General features: G+C 35.3%; 1 protein-coding gene across 3 annotated transcripts in view; it reads left to right on the plus strand.

Moving 5' to 3' along the window:
• PHIP (pleckstrin homology domain interacting protein) overlaps positions 1–17677 on the plus strand; it is a 127176-nt gene that overhangs the window by 14288 nt on the left and 95211 nt on the right. For all 3 annotated transcript variants that reach the window (XM_049695333.1, XM_049695334.1, XM_049695335.1), the window contains exons 5-6: positions 177–327; positions 424–522. In XM_049695333.1, coding sequence (XP_049551290.1) covers positions 177–327; positions 424–522 — 250 coding nt within the window. The remainder of the gene's footprint in view (positions 1–176; positions 328–423; positions 523–17677) is intronic.

Below are 17677 nucleotides of genomic sequence, written 5' to 3' on the forward strand. Positions count from 1 at the left end.
GTAGCTGTTTTATTCTGTGAGTCAAGTGGTTTCACAGAATAAATGTGAACTTTTCCCCCAAGTAAAATGAAATGTTGACTAGCCAGAAATAATTACCATATTTTTAAAAGTTTATTTACTGTAAAGAATTGTATCACTTTATTTAGCAAATATTTTATATGTCTTTCACATAATAGGTGAAGTATTACAGACATTTAGCACCTGATCACTTGCTGCAAATATGTCATCGACTAGGACCTCTTCTTGAGCAAGAAATTCCACAAAGTGTTCCTGGAGTACAAACTTTATTAGGAGCTGGAAGACAGTCCTTGCTACGCACAAATAAAAGTATGAAAAATTTCTATTAGAATTTAGATTTTTTTTCCTCACTTTTCGTCTTTGTGTCTTATCTTTGTATCCATTAAAAATGTATGTGTTTAATAGGCTGCAAGCATGTTGTGTGGAAAGGATCTGCTCTGGCGGCATTGCATTGTGGAAGACCACCAGAGTCACCAATTAACTATGGTAGCCCACCCAGCATTGGTGAGTTGTTTGAGTTCATTACCAAGTTGATATCCTCTCGGTAAAGAGCTTTTGAAAATAAAAATGTTTTTACTTGCTGCGAAGTCAGAGAATTTCATATTATGTACGTTAGCGTTCAAAGAGGAAAAAGCTCTCAGAATTTTTTTCTTATGATAGTAATCTATAGTGAAGAAGTCATAATAATGTGTAATTATGGATTGTATATATTGTACCTATCTAAGCTAATTAGTTCATTGGTATTTTTACAAAAAATTGTTTATTAAGATGTATATCATTAGGCTGATTTAATGGGCAACTGTTACCATAATACAGATTAGTTGTACTGATGGAAAACAAAAATAGTTTTGTTATTTTTATGAGTAGTCATTTTTTTTTTTTGGCTTTAAAATTTCAAAGGAGGAAAACTGATGCAGATAGGTCTTCCTCTTGAAATGGCCTCTAGATTCATCCCTTTTACCTCTACTATGAAAAGGCCCTTGTCTTTCCCGAATTACTATAGCATCCTTCAAACTAGTATTGCTTCCGGTGTCTTCTCCCTCTCTCCCTTTCAGGTCATACTGCATAACACTGTAATTTTAATCTTATTTAATATGTCACTCTTCTGCTCAAGGTGGTATATGAGGTAGCTTATGCTATTTTAATGGTGTTGCAGTTCCTCTACCACCAACTCTATACTTCTGACTTTCAGAGACCTTCATGTTTTAATCATAGCCTCCTCTCCTATCCCTACCCTCCTGCCTAGCCAGAAATGTTATTCTCCCTCTTTCTTCCACCTATCCAAATTATACTTATTTCTTCCTTATCTGGATAATTACAGTCAGTATTACTGTTTTATAATTCATCAGTATTACAGTTTTGTATAACTTTCATTTAATGTTTATATAGAATATCTTTTTCTGTTGTTTTATTTTCAACCCTTTTGTATCCTTTTATTTTCCATATCTTAAAAAATAGCGTAGAAGTTGTTTTTTAAAAATACAATATGACAAATTTTGTGTTTCACCTGGGACATTTTGTCCTTCATATTGCAATTACTGATATATTTGGGTTTAAATCTAACTGTTGCTGGGAAGATGATCTCTTTTTCTCTGGCTGCTTTTAAGATTTTCTGTCTCTCGTTGGTTTTCTGCAGTTTGACTGTGCTGTGTCTTAGTGTCAGTTTTTTCTATTTATCAGGCTTGAGATTTATTAGGCTTCTAGAATCTGTAATGTCTTTTGTTGGCATTGGAAAATTGTCAGCCATTATCTTTTAAAATATCATGTCTGCTTCATTCTCTGTTCTCTCCTCTGGGACTCCAGTTAAACAGATGCTAGACTTTCCCACTTTTTCTTCTCTCTTACCCTCTCTTTTACGATTTACATCTTTTTCTCTGATGCATTCTGGATAGTTTTCTTTAACCTGTTTTCCAAAGGTATGCTATGTTTGTATGGTGGGTAATCATGGATGATGTTTTTTTTTCAACATACAATTGTCCTGGTTAAATAATGATTTCTGTATAGTCTTACTATAACGAACAACTATTAAAACAACAAAGGATTTGAGACACTAGAGTTTATTTTCACTTGGAACATTATGCTAGGAGGTTGAACAGTTTTCTTGAAAGAAGGGGAAGGTAAATTTAATAGGAACTTCCCCTCTAGGGAAAAGTTTATCCTCTTTTTGAAAAAATGCATATAATAAGGGGAATATGTTACGTTGTTCTTTCAACACATTGTCAAGCAGCCCTGTGGTAGGCAATGAAAGTACAAAAATGGTTGATAGTAAATAACTTCCCTCTTAACATTTGCTATGTGAGTAATTACTCTGTTCTAGTCACTATTCTAACCATTTTCCATTTATTTTCTTTTTTAAAACCTTAAATGGTCTGTAGGTAGGAAATATTCTTACTTTACAGAGAAGGAAATTGAGGCATGAAAAGGTTTGGTGACTTGACCAAGGTTACACATTTAGTGAGTCGTGAAGCCACAGTGACTCCCATCATGCTATGCCTTATTCTCAGTTAGCTAATAGTAACACTTGGCTACTCAAGAAAGTTGGTATTAGTCACTTTTTGGAAAAAGATACCAAATATTTATAAAGTCAGATAAAAAATTTTAGGCCAGGTCATTTATAGTCAGATCAGTAAATATTGCTGACATGGATATAGGGGATGTAAATATGGCAAAAATATCTTGAGTTTTGTGTCACATCAGAGTGACACAACTGGTATATTGAGGTAATATATTGAGGTAGTAGAATTAATTACCAGGCAGGTAATTGTACCTTTCTGAAAGAGTTTTATTTCATTTTTAAAGTTTATGATAAATTTTCTTCCCATTCAAATTTTCAGGAAAGTGTTCTTTATATTTAAAAAAACACCTGTACTAGAATGCCAGTTTTACCTGCTTTCTTGTTTTATACTCACACATAGTTTTTGACATCTCTAAAGAGAAGCTGGACTAATCAAAACGACTCTACTTATTAATAGTCATAGTTTAGTGTCATGTCTCGTCAGTTCACCTTGGTGACAATCTTGGATGTCCTGTCATTGCTATAAAAGTTTGACTAGATGGTAATGGAAAGAAAAATTCAGTAGGCTTTTTGGCAGAATAGTTTGCGTGCATAGTGATACAGTGTATCGTTTCAAGTTATCACAGAGTATGAGTCAGAAGATTTTTTTTTTTTTAATATGAACGTTCGTATCTTATTTTGTTGATTCCTCTGCCATTTTCTGTCTGGCTACCTCTAAAAATTTTCCTTGCTCTTTCCTTGGCCAATGTAGTATTACCAAGGATCAATGTAAATAAGAAAAAAACCTTAGCTTTGTAGTTTTTCATAAAATATGGGTTGAAATGTTTAATGTAGATTCAGATATTTAAGTTTTGATACATTTGGGAAATAGGGTTTTGTTTAACAAACTTTTAATTTTGAAATAAGAAATTAGTTGCTGAAACGTTGCACAAAGAGCTCCTGTATACCCCTTATGCAGTTTTCCCTAATGTTATAGACCTATATTACCTGATATTTCTTAAAACTACTCCACCAACATTGGTACGTTGTTATTAACTAAACGCCAGACCTTATTCATATCTCATCACATTTTTCCACTAATTACCTTTTTTTGTTCCAGGATCCAGTCCAGAATACCATACTGCACTTAGGGTTTGCTCAGTTTTTTAAATTGAACTTTTTGCTGTAACTCAGAAGATCATTTAAGTTCAGGGTGATGGTAAATTGGATTTTCCTTTCTTAGATTTTTTTTCCTGTAAGGCCTATATATTCTGTTCCAGTCTTTTGAATCTGTTTTCCATTACCATTGCCATAACCACATTGTTGGGCCTTGGTACTTTTTGCTTGGAGCTCTACGTCATTCATTCACTTAGCAAGTAAATATTGAGTCCCTACATTATATCTGATACTGGGTTAGATCTGGAGTTGCAGGATAAAGAAGAACATGGGCTCTGCTTTCCTAGAACTTACAGGTTACCTGATCTACTGCCTCCAGTCTTGTTCCTCTACCCTAGGACTTAGCTCTAAACCAGGGTTTCTTAACCTCAGCACTGTTTACATTTTGGGCCACATATTCTTTTTTGTAATCGGCTGTCTTGTGCATTGTAGGATGTTTATCAGCATCCCTGCCTGTATCCATTAAATGCTAGTAGCAATTCCTTTCCTGAAATCTTGACAAGCAAAAATGTCTCCACACATTCCCAAATGACCCTGGGGTAAAATTGCCTCCAGTTGAGAACCACTGCCCTGAACTTTCTAAAATGCAAATGTGATCATGTCATGCCTCCTTTTCCCCAGTGACTTTGAATTGTCTCAACTCTGTAATGTGGCTCACAAAACTGACCTTTTCCCACCTTTTCCTCACCTATACTTTGTGCTATAGCTTTGTATAACTATTGGGCAGTTCTTAAAATCAGCCATTTGTCTTGATCCCTTTCTCTCTGCAATGTCCCTCATTCTATGAACATTTATCTATTCATCCTTTAAAACCTAAATGTAACCAGGTAGGATTAAGTGCTTATACAAATCTCTACTGTAGCTTTTATCACATAGTCATGGCTATTTATTTACCTTTTTTTTCCTACTATACTGTTAGTTTCTGGAGGTTGGAAATTACGTTTTAGTGCTCTGTGTACACCCAACTCCTCAGCATTAGTATTAAATGAAGAGGCAATAGGTAATTGATGTAATTGGTGAACTGCAGTGGGACAAGAAAAGTTCAGAAGTGGTAGGAGGTAAAAAACAGAATAGGTGGTTGGAAGAAGAGAGACTTGGTCCAAGGATAGCTTTGAGGTAAGCAAAACCCCCAGACACTGATTTTTAGGAAATCAAGGTTTATTAGTGAACTGGGTTATCGATTCATTATACTTGGAATATTAAAACCCATACCTGTATAATTTCAAAACCAACTCTTGAGTTTATCTCAGTGCTTTCTTATCCTGTTGTATTTTGTTACCTGTTTATAAATCCTGACTACTTTGTACCTCCTATTATTTGATGTAAATTGTGAAAATTGAACTGGAATTCAGTCTCAGGGCAGGAGAACCAAAGTGGTTGGCTCCTTTCCAGCCCTTTACAACCTCCTTTAATAATGTTTTCGAAAGCAAGAAAACCAAAAGATACTACTAGTCCGTTGGTATCACTAGTTTGAATTTTCTATGGAAGATTTGTGAATGTGTACTTGGCATGGCCACGTTTATTTTCAAAGGTACTAACAGATCTCTGGTACTGTCCTTTCTTACATCCTTACCCATATTATGCCTGTTTTCAGATATAGTTTATTCTGTATTTATTTGCCTGTGATAAACAACCCTACTTCAATAGTAAGTGACATGGTGGGGGGAGAAAATAGGAAAGGAGATACCTAGATACATTAAGTCTGTTTTTAAAGTTAAATGTGGAGATTCATTTAATGCATGTTTATCTTGTGGAAAGGATTGTATTAAATTAAAGCAGTCATTTGCTAATTGCCTTGTTTGCACTTTTCTTAGGTTTACCATGTTAGCAAAGTAAACTTTTTCTCTCTAGATTTTCCAGTTTTCATCTTTTATGTTGTTTTGCCTAGGTACTTCCATATGTTTGTTATTTTACTTGTTGCTTCTGCAGCACGGTTGCAGTCTTGGTGAGTGGAAATAAGGAGTATTAGGGAACCTGCTTCTTAAAAATGTATGCGTGTGAGGAAACAGCTTTGCCTTGAAAAACAGCTTTACTACACAAAAATCCAATTAATGCTAAAAAGCCTATACAGTAGTTCCCCTTTATCCATGGTGGATATGTTCTAAACCCTCCAGTGGTTACATGAAACCTCAGATAGTACCGATCCCTATATATACTATGTTTTTTCCTATACATACATACCTGATAAAGTTTAATTTATAAATTAGGCACAGTAAGAGATTAGCAACAATAACTAATGATAAAATAGAACAGTTACAACAATATACAGTTGACCCTTGAACAGTGCAGGGGTTAGGGGCTCTGGCACCTCCATCCCCTGCAATTACGTAATACTATAGTAAATATTTGTTGAAAAAATCCTAATATAAGTGAATCCATGTTGTTCAGTGGTCACCTATAATGTAATGAGTTTTGTGAATGTGGTCTCTCTTTCTCAAAATATCTTATTGTACAAATTTAATGCCTTTTTTTTTTAACCTCAACCAAGCACTTATCACACAGTGTGGCTATAATTTTTGTGGTTTGAAGTGCAACAGCAAAACTAGCACAAATTTCTTTTTCCTTCTTCACGATTTCACGGATAGAATATTGTTACTGTAGATTTTAGCAACCTCAGCATAGGATTTTTTCTTTCTTTCTTTTTTTTTTTTTTTTGCCCATGCCACTTGGGTTTGCAGGATCTTAGCCAGGCCCCGGCAGTGAGAGCACCGAGTCCTAACCACTGGACTGCCAGGGAATTCCCAGGATTTTTTTGTTTTTCTTTCCTTACTCACTTGAGAATTTTCACCTTTTCACTTAAAGGAAGCACTTTACAGCTTCTCTTTGGCTTATCCGAATTGCCTGCATTACTACTCTTGCGCTTTAAGCCATTAATAGTAAAATAAAGGATACTTGAACATAAGCACTGCAATACCAGGGACAGTCAATCTGATAGCCCACAGGATCTGATAACTCAAATGGTTACTAAGTGACTAAATGGCCAGGATACTGGGTAAAGGGATGATTACATCATGGGTAGCATGGACCTGGAGGGCGAAAAGTTTTTCATCATGCTACTCAAAGTGGTGTGCAATTTAAAACTTAGGAATTGTTTATTTCAGGAATTTTCCATTTAATATTTTCGGACCATGATTGACTACAGGTAACTAAAACCATGGAAAGAGAAACCATGAATAAGGGGGGGAGTACTGTACATTAAAAGGAGTTTTAAAGCTTGTCCACATTACTGGTTTTCTCTGAGGAAAGTAGTTTGAACAAAGGCAGCAAATATTCACTTAAAATTAGGTATGAATCTTGACTGTGTTCAACATGTGTGGCCTTAGGCAAATTGTTTAACTTTTCAGCCTCTCAACCTTCTCATCTGTAAAACGGAGATAATATCTACCATATCCAGTTATTTGGAGGCTTAAATGAGTTAGCAAAGTGAGGCACAAAGCAGGTAACAATAAATGTTACTTTCTGCCCTTTCTTTCTGTAATTATCATTTAGCAAAATGAATTATTTTGCTGATAAAGCTTGAGTACGTTTTTAAAGAGAAGGTTCTTTTCCCTTCTCATTTTCACTGTTATATTTTGCCATATTTCCAATATTGTATTTGACTTAACTCTGCAACTGCTAATTTCTTAACATATCTGGCACTGAGCTAGGATCTGGAGTTGCAGGGTTAATTTTTTACTTATGTGACTATATTTCTTACAAAACTATTAGAAAGATTGTTTTATGTTATTATAAACCTTTGAGCTTCAGCATATAATGTCTAATTTAATATTTGGCATATAATTCAGTAAATCATAAGATTCTAATAATCTGTGGCCTCTTTCCTGTTCATTTATTCTTTCCCTAATATTTCCTATTCAGTCTTGTTCCTTTTCCTGCCTTCTGCACGATCCATACGTTAATCCTTAGTTAGGTGTTCTACTCATCACTTATTTGAATATATTTTTTTCAATCTGTTATTTTCTCAGTAATCATTTTTTCTTCCAGAACTCATTTTCTTCTGCGATTTTAGTCTTCTGCTTTTCTAGTTATATAGTTTTATAATTTGTGTTGTTCTTTAACAATTTCTGATTTAGCTATATATGTATATATATATATTTCTTGGGGGGTGGGAGAGGGTCTTGGTTTTTGTTTTTTAATCTGTCCCCTGTATGATACGCATTTATTTACATTTGTTTTCCTGACTACTTTTAGGGTCTGGAGGGTAGAGGTTACATTTTATTGTTCTTTATAGACCCAGCTCATCAGCATTAGTAAAAAATAAAGAGGCAGTATGTAATTGCTGTAATTGATGAACTGGGGTGGAACGAGAAAAGTTAATGACATTCAGGTTTTCACTTGTCACAGGTTTTTGTTTTGTTAACTCTCTTCTCCCTACCCCCTCCCCTGCCCACCTCTTCTTTTCTTTGCTTCCTAAGAACAGGTAGCTGTGAGAGACTACTAAAATGTATTTGCATTTTTGGTTTTTAAGGGAAATAAAGCTAATGTTTATTATGCCAAAATACCAAATATATAAAATAGACATTATTATTTACATTTTTTTCTTTTGCTTAAATTTCTTTTCAAATTATGATTGACCAAAAAAGGGAAGGCACTTTGAAGAATGACAGTTTCCTTGGGTGAGTTTAAATTGTTGCTCTTGTAGCTGTGTTTTATTTTCTTTTGTAAGTCATAAGATGAAATTTGTTTTTAGGTTATAGATGTGATGAGAGGTCTTCTCCCCCTCCCCCCCTTGTGATGTGTCTGGCAAGTAATTTCAGTAGTAATTAGGAAGCACTGGCCATTGCCTTTTTTAGTTTGCATCATATATTTTTCCAGATTGATTATTGGGTTTGTAAGTGAAGCAAGTTATTATATTTTCTTCATAAAGTCTCTGTTTATTTTGAATCCCTTCAGGGAACCTTTGAAGTTAAGGATTAAACATCTTCCTAGACATCTTGAAAACTGGGAAGTCCATGATTAGGCTGAGTAGATATTTACATAAACAGCAGCAATTTGTTCATCTCCTTAAGGGAGATGTAGGGGAAAAATGATCTCCCACAAAAGTCTTTAAAATAAAAGAAAAACTGTTCAATAAAATTTGCATTTATAACATCTGACGATTTGACTGTTTAAGGACAGTAAATATAGATGTTAGTACATAGTACCTTTGAGTTTACAAAACGTTTTGTTTTATTTGCTTTTCATAGTAACTCTGCAAGATACCCCTACTTTATTAATGAGAAAACTGAAACTTAAGAGAGGTAGTAACTAACTGAGTTATATCCCTGGTTATTTTGTTTCTGATCTTCTTATGCATTGAACTTTATATCACATTTATATAGCACCTTTTTACCTGTTCTGTGAAATTCTTTTTTTTTTTGCGGTACGCGGGCCTCTCACTGTTGTGGTCTCTCCCGTTGCGGAGCATAGGCTCTGGACACGCAGGCTCAGCGGCCATGGCTCACGGGCCCAGCCGCTCCGCGGCATGTGGGACCTTCCCAGACCGGGGCACGAACCCGTGTCCCCTGCATTGGCAGGCGGACTCTCAACCACTGCGCCACCAGGGAAGCCCTGTGAAATTCTTTATCCATTAGTCTTGTTACCACCTGTGTCCATTTGTTGATTTGGGATAGGAGCCTTTTGAATTATGCCCCAGTATAAGAACTCTAGAAACAATAAAACATGGTGTGTTCTCTCAAGTTTATATCTTGCCAGATAAATACTTAAATTTGAGAGAAAATAGTTCCGTGAGAAAACCTTTGTAATCTTGTTGGCGCACTGATTTAAGTTTTTCTAAAATGAAATTTTGTTTTTGGAACCCTCTGATTTCTTTTGTAAAATCACCTTTTGCTTTTAGTTATATACCTTCTGATCTTTTCTTTTTGTAGTCAAGAGATAAAACTGCAGTTATCCCAAAGCAAATCTTTTACTATATTACTCCCACTTCTTTCTCCCTAAAAAACTTCAACTTACTGTCCTCGGGAAATAGCCCAAAATGCCTCGCATAGCTTAGAAAGCACTTTGCAGTCCGCCTTCGACCTTCTTGGTCTCTCCAAGAAGGTCTCTCTTTGACGCTTGCCCCTTTGTGCTCCGTGGGCTTGTCACACCCGACTTCTTTATGTAGCTTGAGTGTTATGCTCTTTGCAGCCTCGGACCATTGCACATGCTCTTCCCTCCACCTAGGTAGAATATTCTCCCCTCCCACCAACATTCTCTGGCTGTTCATTTTTCAGGTCTTAGTTTAAATGTCAGTGTTTTAGAGAAGTCTACCCTGACTCCCTGATATCCTCCTGCCCTATATGTTTAGGACCCTCTGCTGTATATTTCAGGATTTCCCTGTACCTTCTATTTGATGACACTTATCATTGTTATAAGTCCTTGTTTCATGTCTTTCTTCCCTGCTAAACTGCAATCTCCATGATGGTAAGTTCTGTCTTTTCTTTTTCTGTTATATCCTTTAGCTCATACTTGGCCCATGTAGGTGCTCTATAAATGTTCGTTGACTCAAAATTGAATGATTAAAATGTTTGGGGAGAAAAAAACAAAACTAACTTTTTAAAAAATGAATTTTTATTGAAATAACTATTAAAATATTTTAAAATATTTAAAACTGAAAATATACCATTGTAGTATTTTCTGTATCATCACACTAGTTTCCAGGAAAGAAATGAGGAGGAAGAATAATACAAATCAAGCAATTGTAAAATTCTAGTAAATTACCATCCTAGTAATTGTAATGTCTGGTTTTTTGTTTGGTTTTTTTTTAGTGCTTATTTTGGTATTTGGTTTATGATATTTTTTGCTTAACTCTTGAAATCATTTTTTCACTTTCTGTATTTTATTTCAGTTACTATTTGAGTTCTCCTTTTCAGACATTATTCTTATTTGTGATACCCGCTAAATCTTAAGAAACACGGTGTCTTTCAAATGGGAGTTACAGCTAAACATTGAATTGAATATGTAGAGATTTGGAGGGCAGCTACTGTGCATACTAATTATTTTAGATACAGTTGTAAAATAAGGAGAGAGGCTCTCTTGGGCGTTATGTCACCCAGGTAATTATTTCCCTTTACTCTTGCATTCTCTCTTGCCTCCCCCCCCCCCCTTATTTTGTGGACAGAAAAGCTAATTACAGGATTTTCCTTCAAGTGTTGCAATCCCTTGTACTTTAAAGTTGGGACTTTTTGTTCATTATAGTTACCGTTTCAGCATTTTATTTGTCTTGTTCATATGTTGCTTCCTTACTAGTTACTGGTGTAGTATGATAAAGAGACCAGATGGTGCTGTAGAAATTAACCAACCTGTGTTGAATTATTTCCCAGATTATCTCTGGCCCTCAAATTATGAATATTTGGTTGTAATTTCCTACTAATATCTATATTAGTAACCCCAGAAGAATTATTGTGGCGAACTTTTCAGTTGTGGCTCTAAAGAGAATTAAATGTTAGAAGTTCCTCCTTATACGATTCCTTCCCAAATAAAATTGAACCTAAACTACCCTTGACATCTTTTACTTTAAAAACTTAATGGGAGGGCTTCCCTGGTGGTGCAGTGATTGAGAGTCTGCCTGCTGATGCAGGGGACATGGGTTCGTGCCCCGGTCCGGGAGGATCCCACATGCCGCGGAGCGGCTGGGCCTGTGAGCCATGGCCGCTGAGCCTGCGCTTCCGGAGCCTGTGTCTGCAACGGGAGAGGCCACAACAGTGAGAGGCCCACTTACTGCAAAAAAAAAAAAAAAAACCCGCATACTGCAAAAAAAAAAAAAAAAAAAAACTTAATGGGAAAGATTTTAGAAACAAAACTTATAAACAAAATTGATGGCCCTTTGTATTTTATGGCTTTCGAATCAGACTAGATGTGAATTCTTTGTAGCATGTCATTCAGTCCATGGTCAAATAGGCAATGGTTATTCTCTGTAGTGTAGTATACTTTCAAATACTTTAATATACTTAGTCTTTTTTTTTTTTATGATTAAATGAGTTTGAATTCCTTGCATCTTTATCCCTGGACCTGTTTTTATCAGTCTTGAATTTAAGTTAATCTCCTTAGATAGTTCATATTTTTCATATTGCTCTTTTGACCTCCTCGAGGTAGATTGAGCTATACTTTATTTAATAAAAAATTAATCAGGATGTATATATGCTCAATAGAGAAAACTTGGAAAATAGAACAGCTCAAAAATTAACCAGTCTCACTGGTTGTCTGTTATTAATACTTTTGCATGTTTCCTCTCAGTCTTTTTTTCTAATATTTGTCTACCTAGCCAGCATGGTAAGAGTGCACTCTTTGGAACCAAACAGCCTGAATTCAAACCTGGGCTTCACCTCTGGGAAAGTTACGTTTTGTCCTTCAGTTCTGTTATTGGTAAGGAATATCCCCAGTAAGGAGGTAATAGTAGTAGCCATGTTAAAAGATGTGTGAGGATTAAATGAGAATATATGTAAAGTTCCTTGAACACTGCCTGGCATGTAGTAAAGTACTCAGTAAATATTAGCTATTATTTTCCAGATCTGCTACACATCATAATAGTTTTCCACAGCTTTTTTTTCTCCCCACCACAAGCACAGCAGATAAGACTTCTTTTCTATCAGATTCTTGAAGTCCCAGTAAGAACCTCTCTCTCTAGCTTCAGTCCCTGGTGACTTTTGTCTTCCTTTATATGCATTTTCTCAAGATAGGTGATTCTTGGCTTTAGCATAACTTCTTTTTTAGAAAATTATATAGCTGTTTTTTTGTGATCTGCACGGTTGCATCATCTCCTTTTCATTCCAACATTTTTGTGATTCTTTAACAAAAATAAAATGTTACGTAATTTCACGCGTTAGCAAATACCTTATACCACACAATACTTTATTTAATGGAAATCACCAACACCATGTAGAGACAACTTTTTGGACTCATAGTGAATTTGGAAGGTTATTTCTATGAAATTGCCCTCTGAGTGCCTGATCATGGTTATATGTAGCATTATTTTGTTGGGAAAACTAATTATTGTCTAAAGAGGTAAATCATTTTAGAATTTGTTTTCACATGGTCTTGCTTACCTGTTTATCATTATTTTTGTACAGGCATACTTCAGAGATATTACGGGTTGGGTTCTAGACCACCGTGATAAAGTGAATATCACAGTAAAGCAAGTCACACAAATTTTTTGTTTTCCCAATGCATATAAAAGTTATGTTTACTCTGTACTGTAGTCTGTTAATTGTGCAATAGCATTATGTCTGAAAAAAAATGTCGACGTCTTAGAAAATAATGCTGTTGGAAAAATGGTGCCAGTAGACTTGCTCAATGCAGGGTTGCCACAAACCTTCAATTTGTAAACAGAAATAAAACGCAGCAGTATCTGCAAAGTGCAATAAAGCAAAGCACAGTAAAATGTTTGTAGTTCACTTTAGTTCTGTAGGTTTCCAAAGTTTGGAGAGCCTTTATTAACACAGATTGTGGAGATTAAAATAAAATCTAAGTACTGATTATCCAGAATCCACTCTTTTTTTTTTTTTTTTTTTGCTGGTACGCGGGTCTCTCACTGTTGTGGCCTTCTCCCGTTGTGGAGCGCAGGCTCAGCGGCCATGGCTCACGGGCCCAGCCGCTCCGCGGCATGTGGGATCTTCCTGGACCGGGGCACGAACCTGCGTCCCCTGCATCGACAGGCGGACCCTCAACCACTGCGCCACCAGGGAAGCCCCATTCTCTTTTGTACTTTAATTTAGGAACTGTTTATATGGTTATTAATTACAAGTTACAACTACTTTTGCATTTTATTTACAGAAACTCTGGGAGCTTTCCAGGTGTTTTCTTTAACCAGAATCAGAGAATAAAATTGGCCAAAATATAGTACAAAAATGAATCTAATAAAATTTTTTTTTAAAAAATTAAAATCTTCTAGTAAAATACTCTGATGTTTCCTATCTGAGTACCCTTTTTTCTGTTATCAGAAAAGGGTCGAGGTTGCACCTTCTGAAATTACATACTCTTTCTTTTTGCCTCCTCATTTGATTCTTCTACTGCCACAAACATTAATTCTCCAGGTTTTGGCGTCTACAGCCACATGCCTCTCCTTGCATTCATTATGCTGCCAGCTGGGCTCTGCTTTCATGTGCTGGCAAAAGTTGTAGGCACTAGTCCTGGGCCCTCCAGTTCTGATTGTTAAGGCGGAACAGCTTTTCTACTGGTCTAGATATTGTATAGCATGTTATGTTGTTCATAAGAGTTAAAACAACAACAGCAAAAAACCCTAACTTGTGCATTTTTGTTAATTCATAGTAATTTTAGTATTTTTTCCCAATTCATCTTTTTTAACAATGACTAATTTTGATCTTGGGTAATTTATTACAGTTGCACCATGTGCCCTTGTCAATTTTTGTTTATTGATTGATTGATTGGCCACGCCATGCGGCTTGTGGGATTTTAGTTCCCCGACCAGGGATTGAACCTGGGCCCTCAGCAGTGAGAGATTGGAGTCCTAATCACTGGGCCACCAGGGAACTCTCCTCCATTTTTTAAAGTACTTAGCAGGATGGTCTTGGAGGGTATTATGCTAAGTGAAGTAAATCAGAGAAAGACAGATACTGTATGATGTCACTTATATGTGGAATCTAAAATAATTCAACAAACTAGTGAATATAACAAAAAAAAAGTAGACTCACAGATAGAATAAACTAGTGGTTACCAGTGGGGAGAGGGAGGGGGAGGGGCAATGTAGGGGTAAGGAATTAAGAGGTACAAGCTTATGCATAAAGTAAGTTATAGGATATATTGTACAACACAGGGAATATAGCCAATATTTATGATAACTGTTAACTGGAGTATAGCCTTTAAAAATTGTGAATCACTGTATTGTACACCTGTGACATATAATATTGCATAACAAGTATACTTCAACTTTAAAAAATGGAAGAAAAAAAAGTACCTGTCAGAAGGAGGAAACCTTTTGGAGGGAGGTGATAGTATTTCTGCTTTAGTTCTTTCTTATTTGCAGAGATTTTGTCACATATTTTTCTAATATGCTCAGAAATGTAGTCACTAAGGTTATTGCAGATGCTCTTTTCTGGCAGCTACCCATTTTTTCCCCCGTGAAACTTGGTTCAAATGATACAGATTTGTATAATGAGGAAAACTGAAGTAAATCTGCTTATGTTTATCTTTTTCTAAAATCATCTGCATTGAAAATTTCGGCCCAGCTATAGGACCAAAGTACCGTGTTCCTGGATAAACAGATGTCAGTTGTTTATAAGTGAATGAAATTAAACTTATATTTCCAACAAATTAGTTTTTTTTTAAACTTTTCAGTCATCTTCAAATTAGATAATAATAAATCAGGAGTAAGATTTTTTTAAAAGGACACATGAAGAAGAATAGCCAGATAAAAGCTAAAATGCCATTAATTATAAATTAAAAATTTTGGCAGTGGCATATAAATAGACGTCATCAGCAACCTAGCACAGAAATGTATATAAGATAATTTAATAGACTAGAGAAGGATTAGTTAGTGAAAAGACTGGAACAAATAGTTGATTAGGGGAATCTTTAGAGACTCACCTAGTAACATACTAAAACTCCAAATACATTAAGTAGTTAAGTGAGAAATTTAAACCACATAAAAGTAAAAGTAAATGGGTATTTATTGTACCATTGGCTGATAGAAGAACCTTCATATTAAAGTACTAGAACAAGTTACAGAAGAAAAGAAAAATATTGATAGAATTGGCTATGTAAGTGTGAAATCGTGAGATGTCACAGAATAGCATAATATGAAAACCAAGTATATTTGTGGAAAATGTTTCTGGAAGTATAACTTGAGAAGTCGAAGTAGAGAGAGAATAACTTACTTAAAATCTCCACAGTGTCAAATTTAAATACAAGTCTGTCAAACTTAAAGCCTAGCTTTTATTTCATTAAGGAATATGGAGTAGCTATTAAAATGCTGTTTATGAGGGAAGTCTCTGCAAAATTTTATGTGATTGCTTTAGGTGGTAGAGTGATGTAGACTTTATGTTCTTATTTTCTACATTGAGTATTTATTAGTATTATGATTAAAGAAATAAATCAATTCTTGAAAAATAATTTGGTGTGAACTAGGAAGAAATGGCTTGTGGGGGAATTTTATTTATCATTTTATTACCTAGAATGTATCCACAGAAGTAACAGTTAAGACCCTACTGGCTAGATATATCTAGTTATATACAGTAGTTACACCTGACTTTAAGAAATCGTGGGCCTTTTGTTTATCTTCAGTAATTAGTTCTATAGACTTGTGCACATAGACTTTGTTTCAAAGACTGTTCTGAGTGATTTGCTACAAATGACACTGTTCACAATTTTGCTCCTTTTCTCTCTTCAGAGAGAATAATACTTCAAATGGATAACAGTGATTTCTGGAAGTTTTATTTCACTTTACTGGTCTGTTCCCTCAGAAGACATTGAGTAAATATTTTTACCTATCCCTTTGCCTCCAAATTAAGTAAATTTAGCAGGGCAGTTGAAATGAAGAACTGTTTCAAGATACTTTTAATCTATAATCTGTCCAATAAAGAAATCCATTTTTGTTTTATTTCCTAAACCAAATTGTTTTATTGATGTGTAATTAATTTATTAAATCCACCAACTATATATTATCAACGAAGTGCCAGCCACCATTGTCAGCTTTTAGGCCAATCAAAGAACAAAACAGATAAAAAATCCTGCCCATGTGGAGTTTATTACGTTGTAGTGGAGGGGGCAGGAAATAAACAGTGAACGTAATTAGCAAATAAAAGGTGATAAGTGATGGAAAAAGAACAAATACTAAGCTACATAGAGGGGGGTCAGGAGTAATGGGTGGTGGTTGGGGGTGGGTTGTAATTTTCAAGAGGCTGATCAGGTTCTGCTTCATTGAGAAGGTGACAGACATCTGAGGACAGATTTGAAGGTCAAGGAGTTAACTCTATGTGGGAAGAGTTTTCTGGCCGGGGGGAACAGCGGGTGCAAAGACCCCAAGTCAGGAGCATACCTGATGTGTTGGAAGAATGGGGGAGATTAGAATGGTTGGAGCAGACCAAGTAAAGGGGTCAGAGAGGTTGTAATGGGGGACAAGATTATGCAGGGTCTTGGTAGGCTGATGCATAAGGAATTTGGTGTTTATTCTGAATCAAGTGAAGGACATTGCAGTTTTGAACACAGGAGTGATACTATAGGGCAACCGGTTAGGTCGCTTTTAAAATTAAAATTTTTAAGTTTAAAATTAAGATTCACTCCTTAATAGAGGAGATGACATTTAAACTGGCCCTGGAGGGTAAGAAAGAATTTGCTAAGTGAAGAAGGTAGAGATTTGCTTTGGCAGGCTTAATTTAACAATATTTCACATCACCATACTTAAGAAAATAAATGTACTTTTAAACCAAAGTCATACATGTTACTTGATTTAAGGTTAAAAGTATAATAATGTCATATAAAGAACTTATTCCTTTATGACCTCTTATATCTGTTTAACCATGCTCGTTTTAAAAATTGATGTTCTAGTTTAATAAAATTTAAGGAGTTCCTATAATCCAAGAGACATTTCCTTTTCACTCAAAAATCCAATTAGTCTATTAAGAGTTTCTTTTGAAAGTAAATGATTGCCATTTGCCTTTCTGCCATAAAACTGTAAATTTAATTGAACCATCTTGTGTTTCTTATTATTAACTAAGATTCATTTATATACTTTTTTATTTAAAAGGCTCTACACTCAGTTGTAGGAAATACAAAGAAGACAGTTTCTGCCCTTAAGGTACTTAAGATCTGGTAGGGGAGATAAGACATTATGCAAATGGTATAGTAAAAGAAAATGTGAGTTCATTGAATGGGAGTCCTACAACATCCTCCTCTCTTCCTTTATAAAAATTCCTACCTATTTGACCTGGTCAGGCCATCTTCAAAACCAGTCTCCTCAGTTGAACTTCAACTATTGAACCATACTTATATTTTCTTCTCTAAATCCCTGTATCAAGTTTGAACCACCAACTTATTACCTGGGAACTCTACATACTG

The sequence above is a fragment of the Orcinus orca genome, chromosome 12 (assembly GCF_937001465.1).
Source record: "Orcinus orca chromosome 12, mOrcOrc1.1, whole genome shotgun sequence".
Lineage (NCBI taxonomy): Eukaryota > Metazoa > Chordata > Mammalia > Artiodactyla > Delphinidae > Orcinus > Orcinus orca.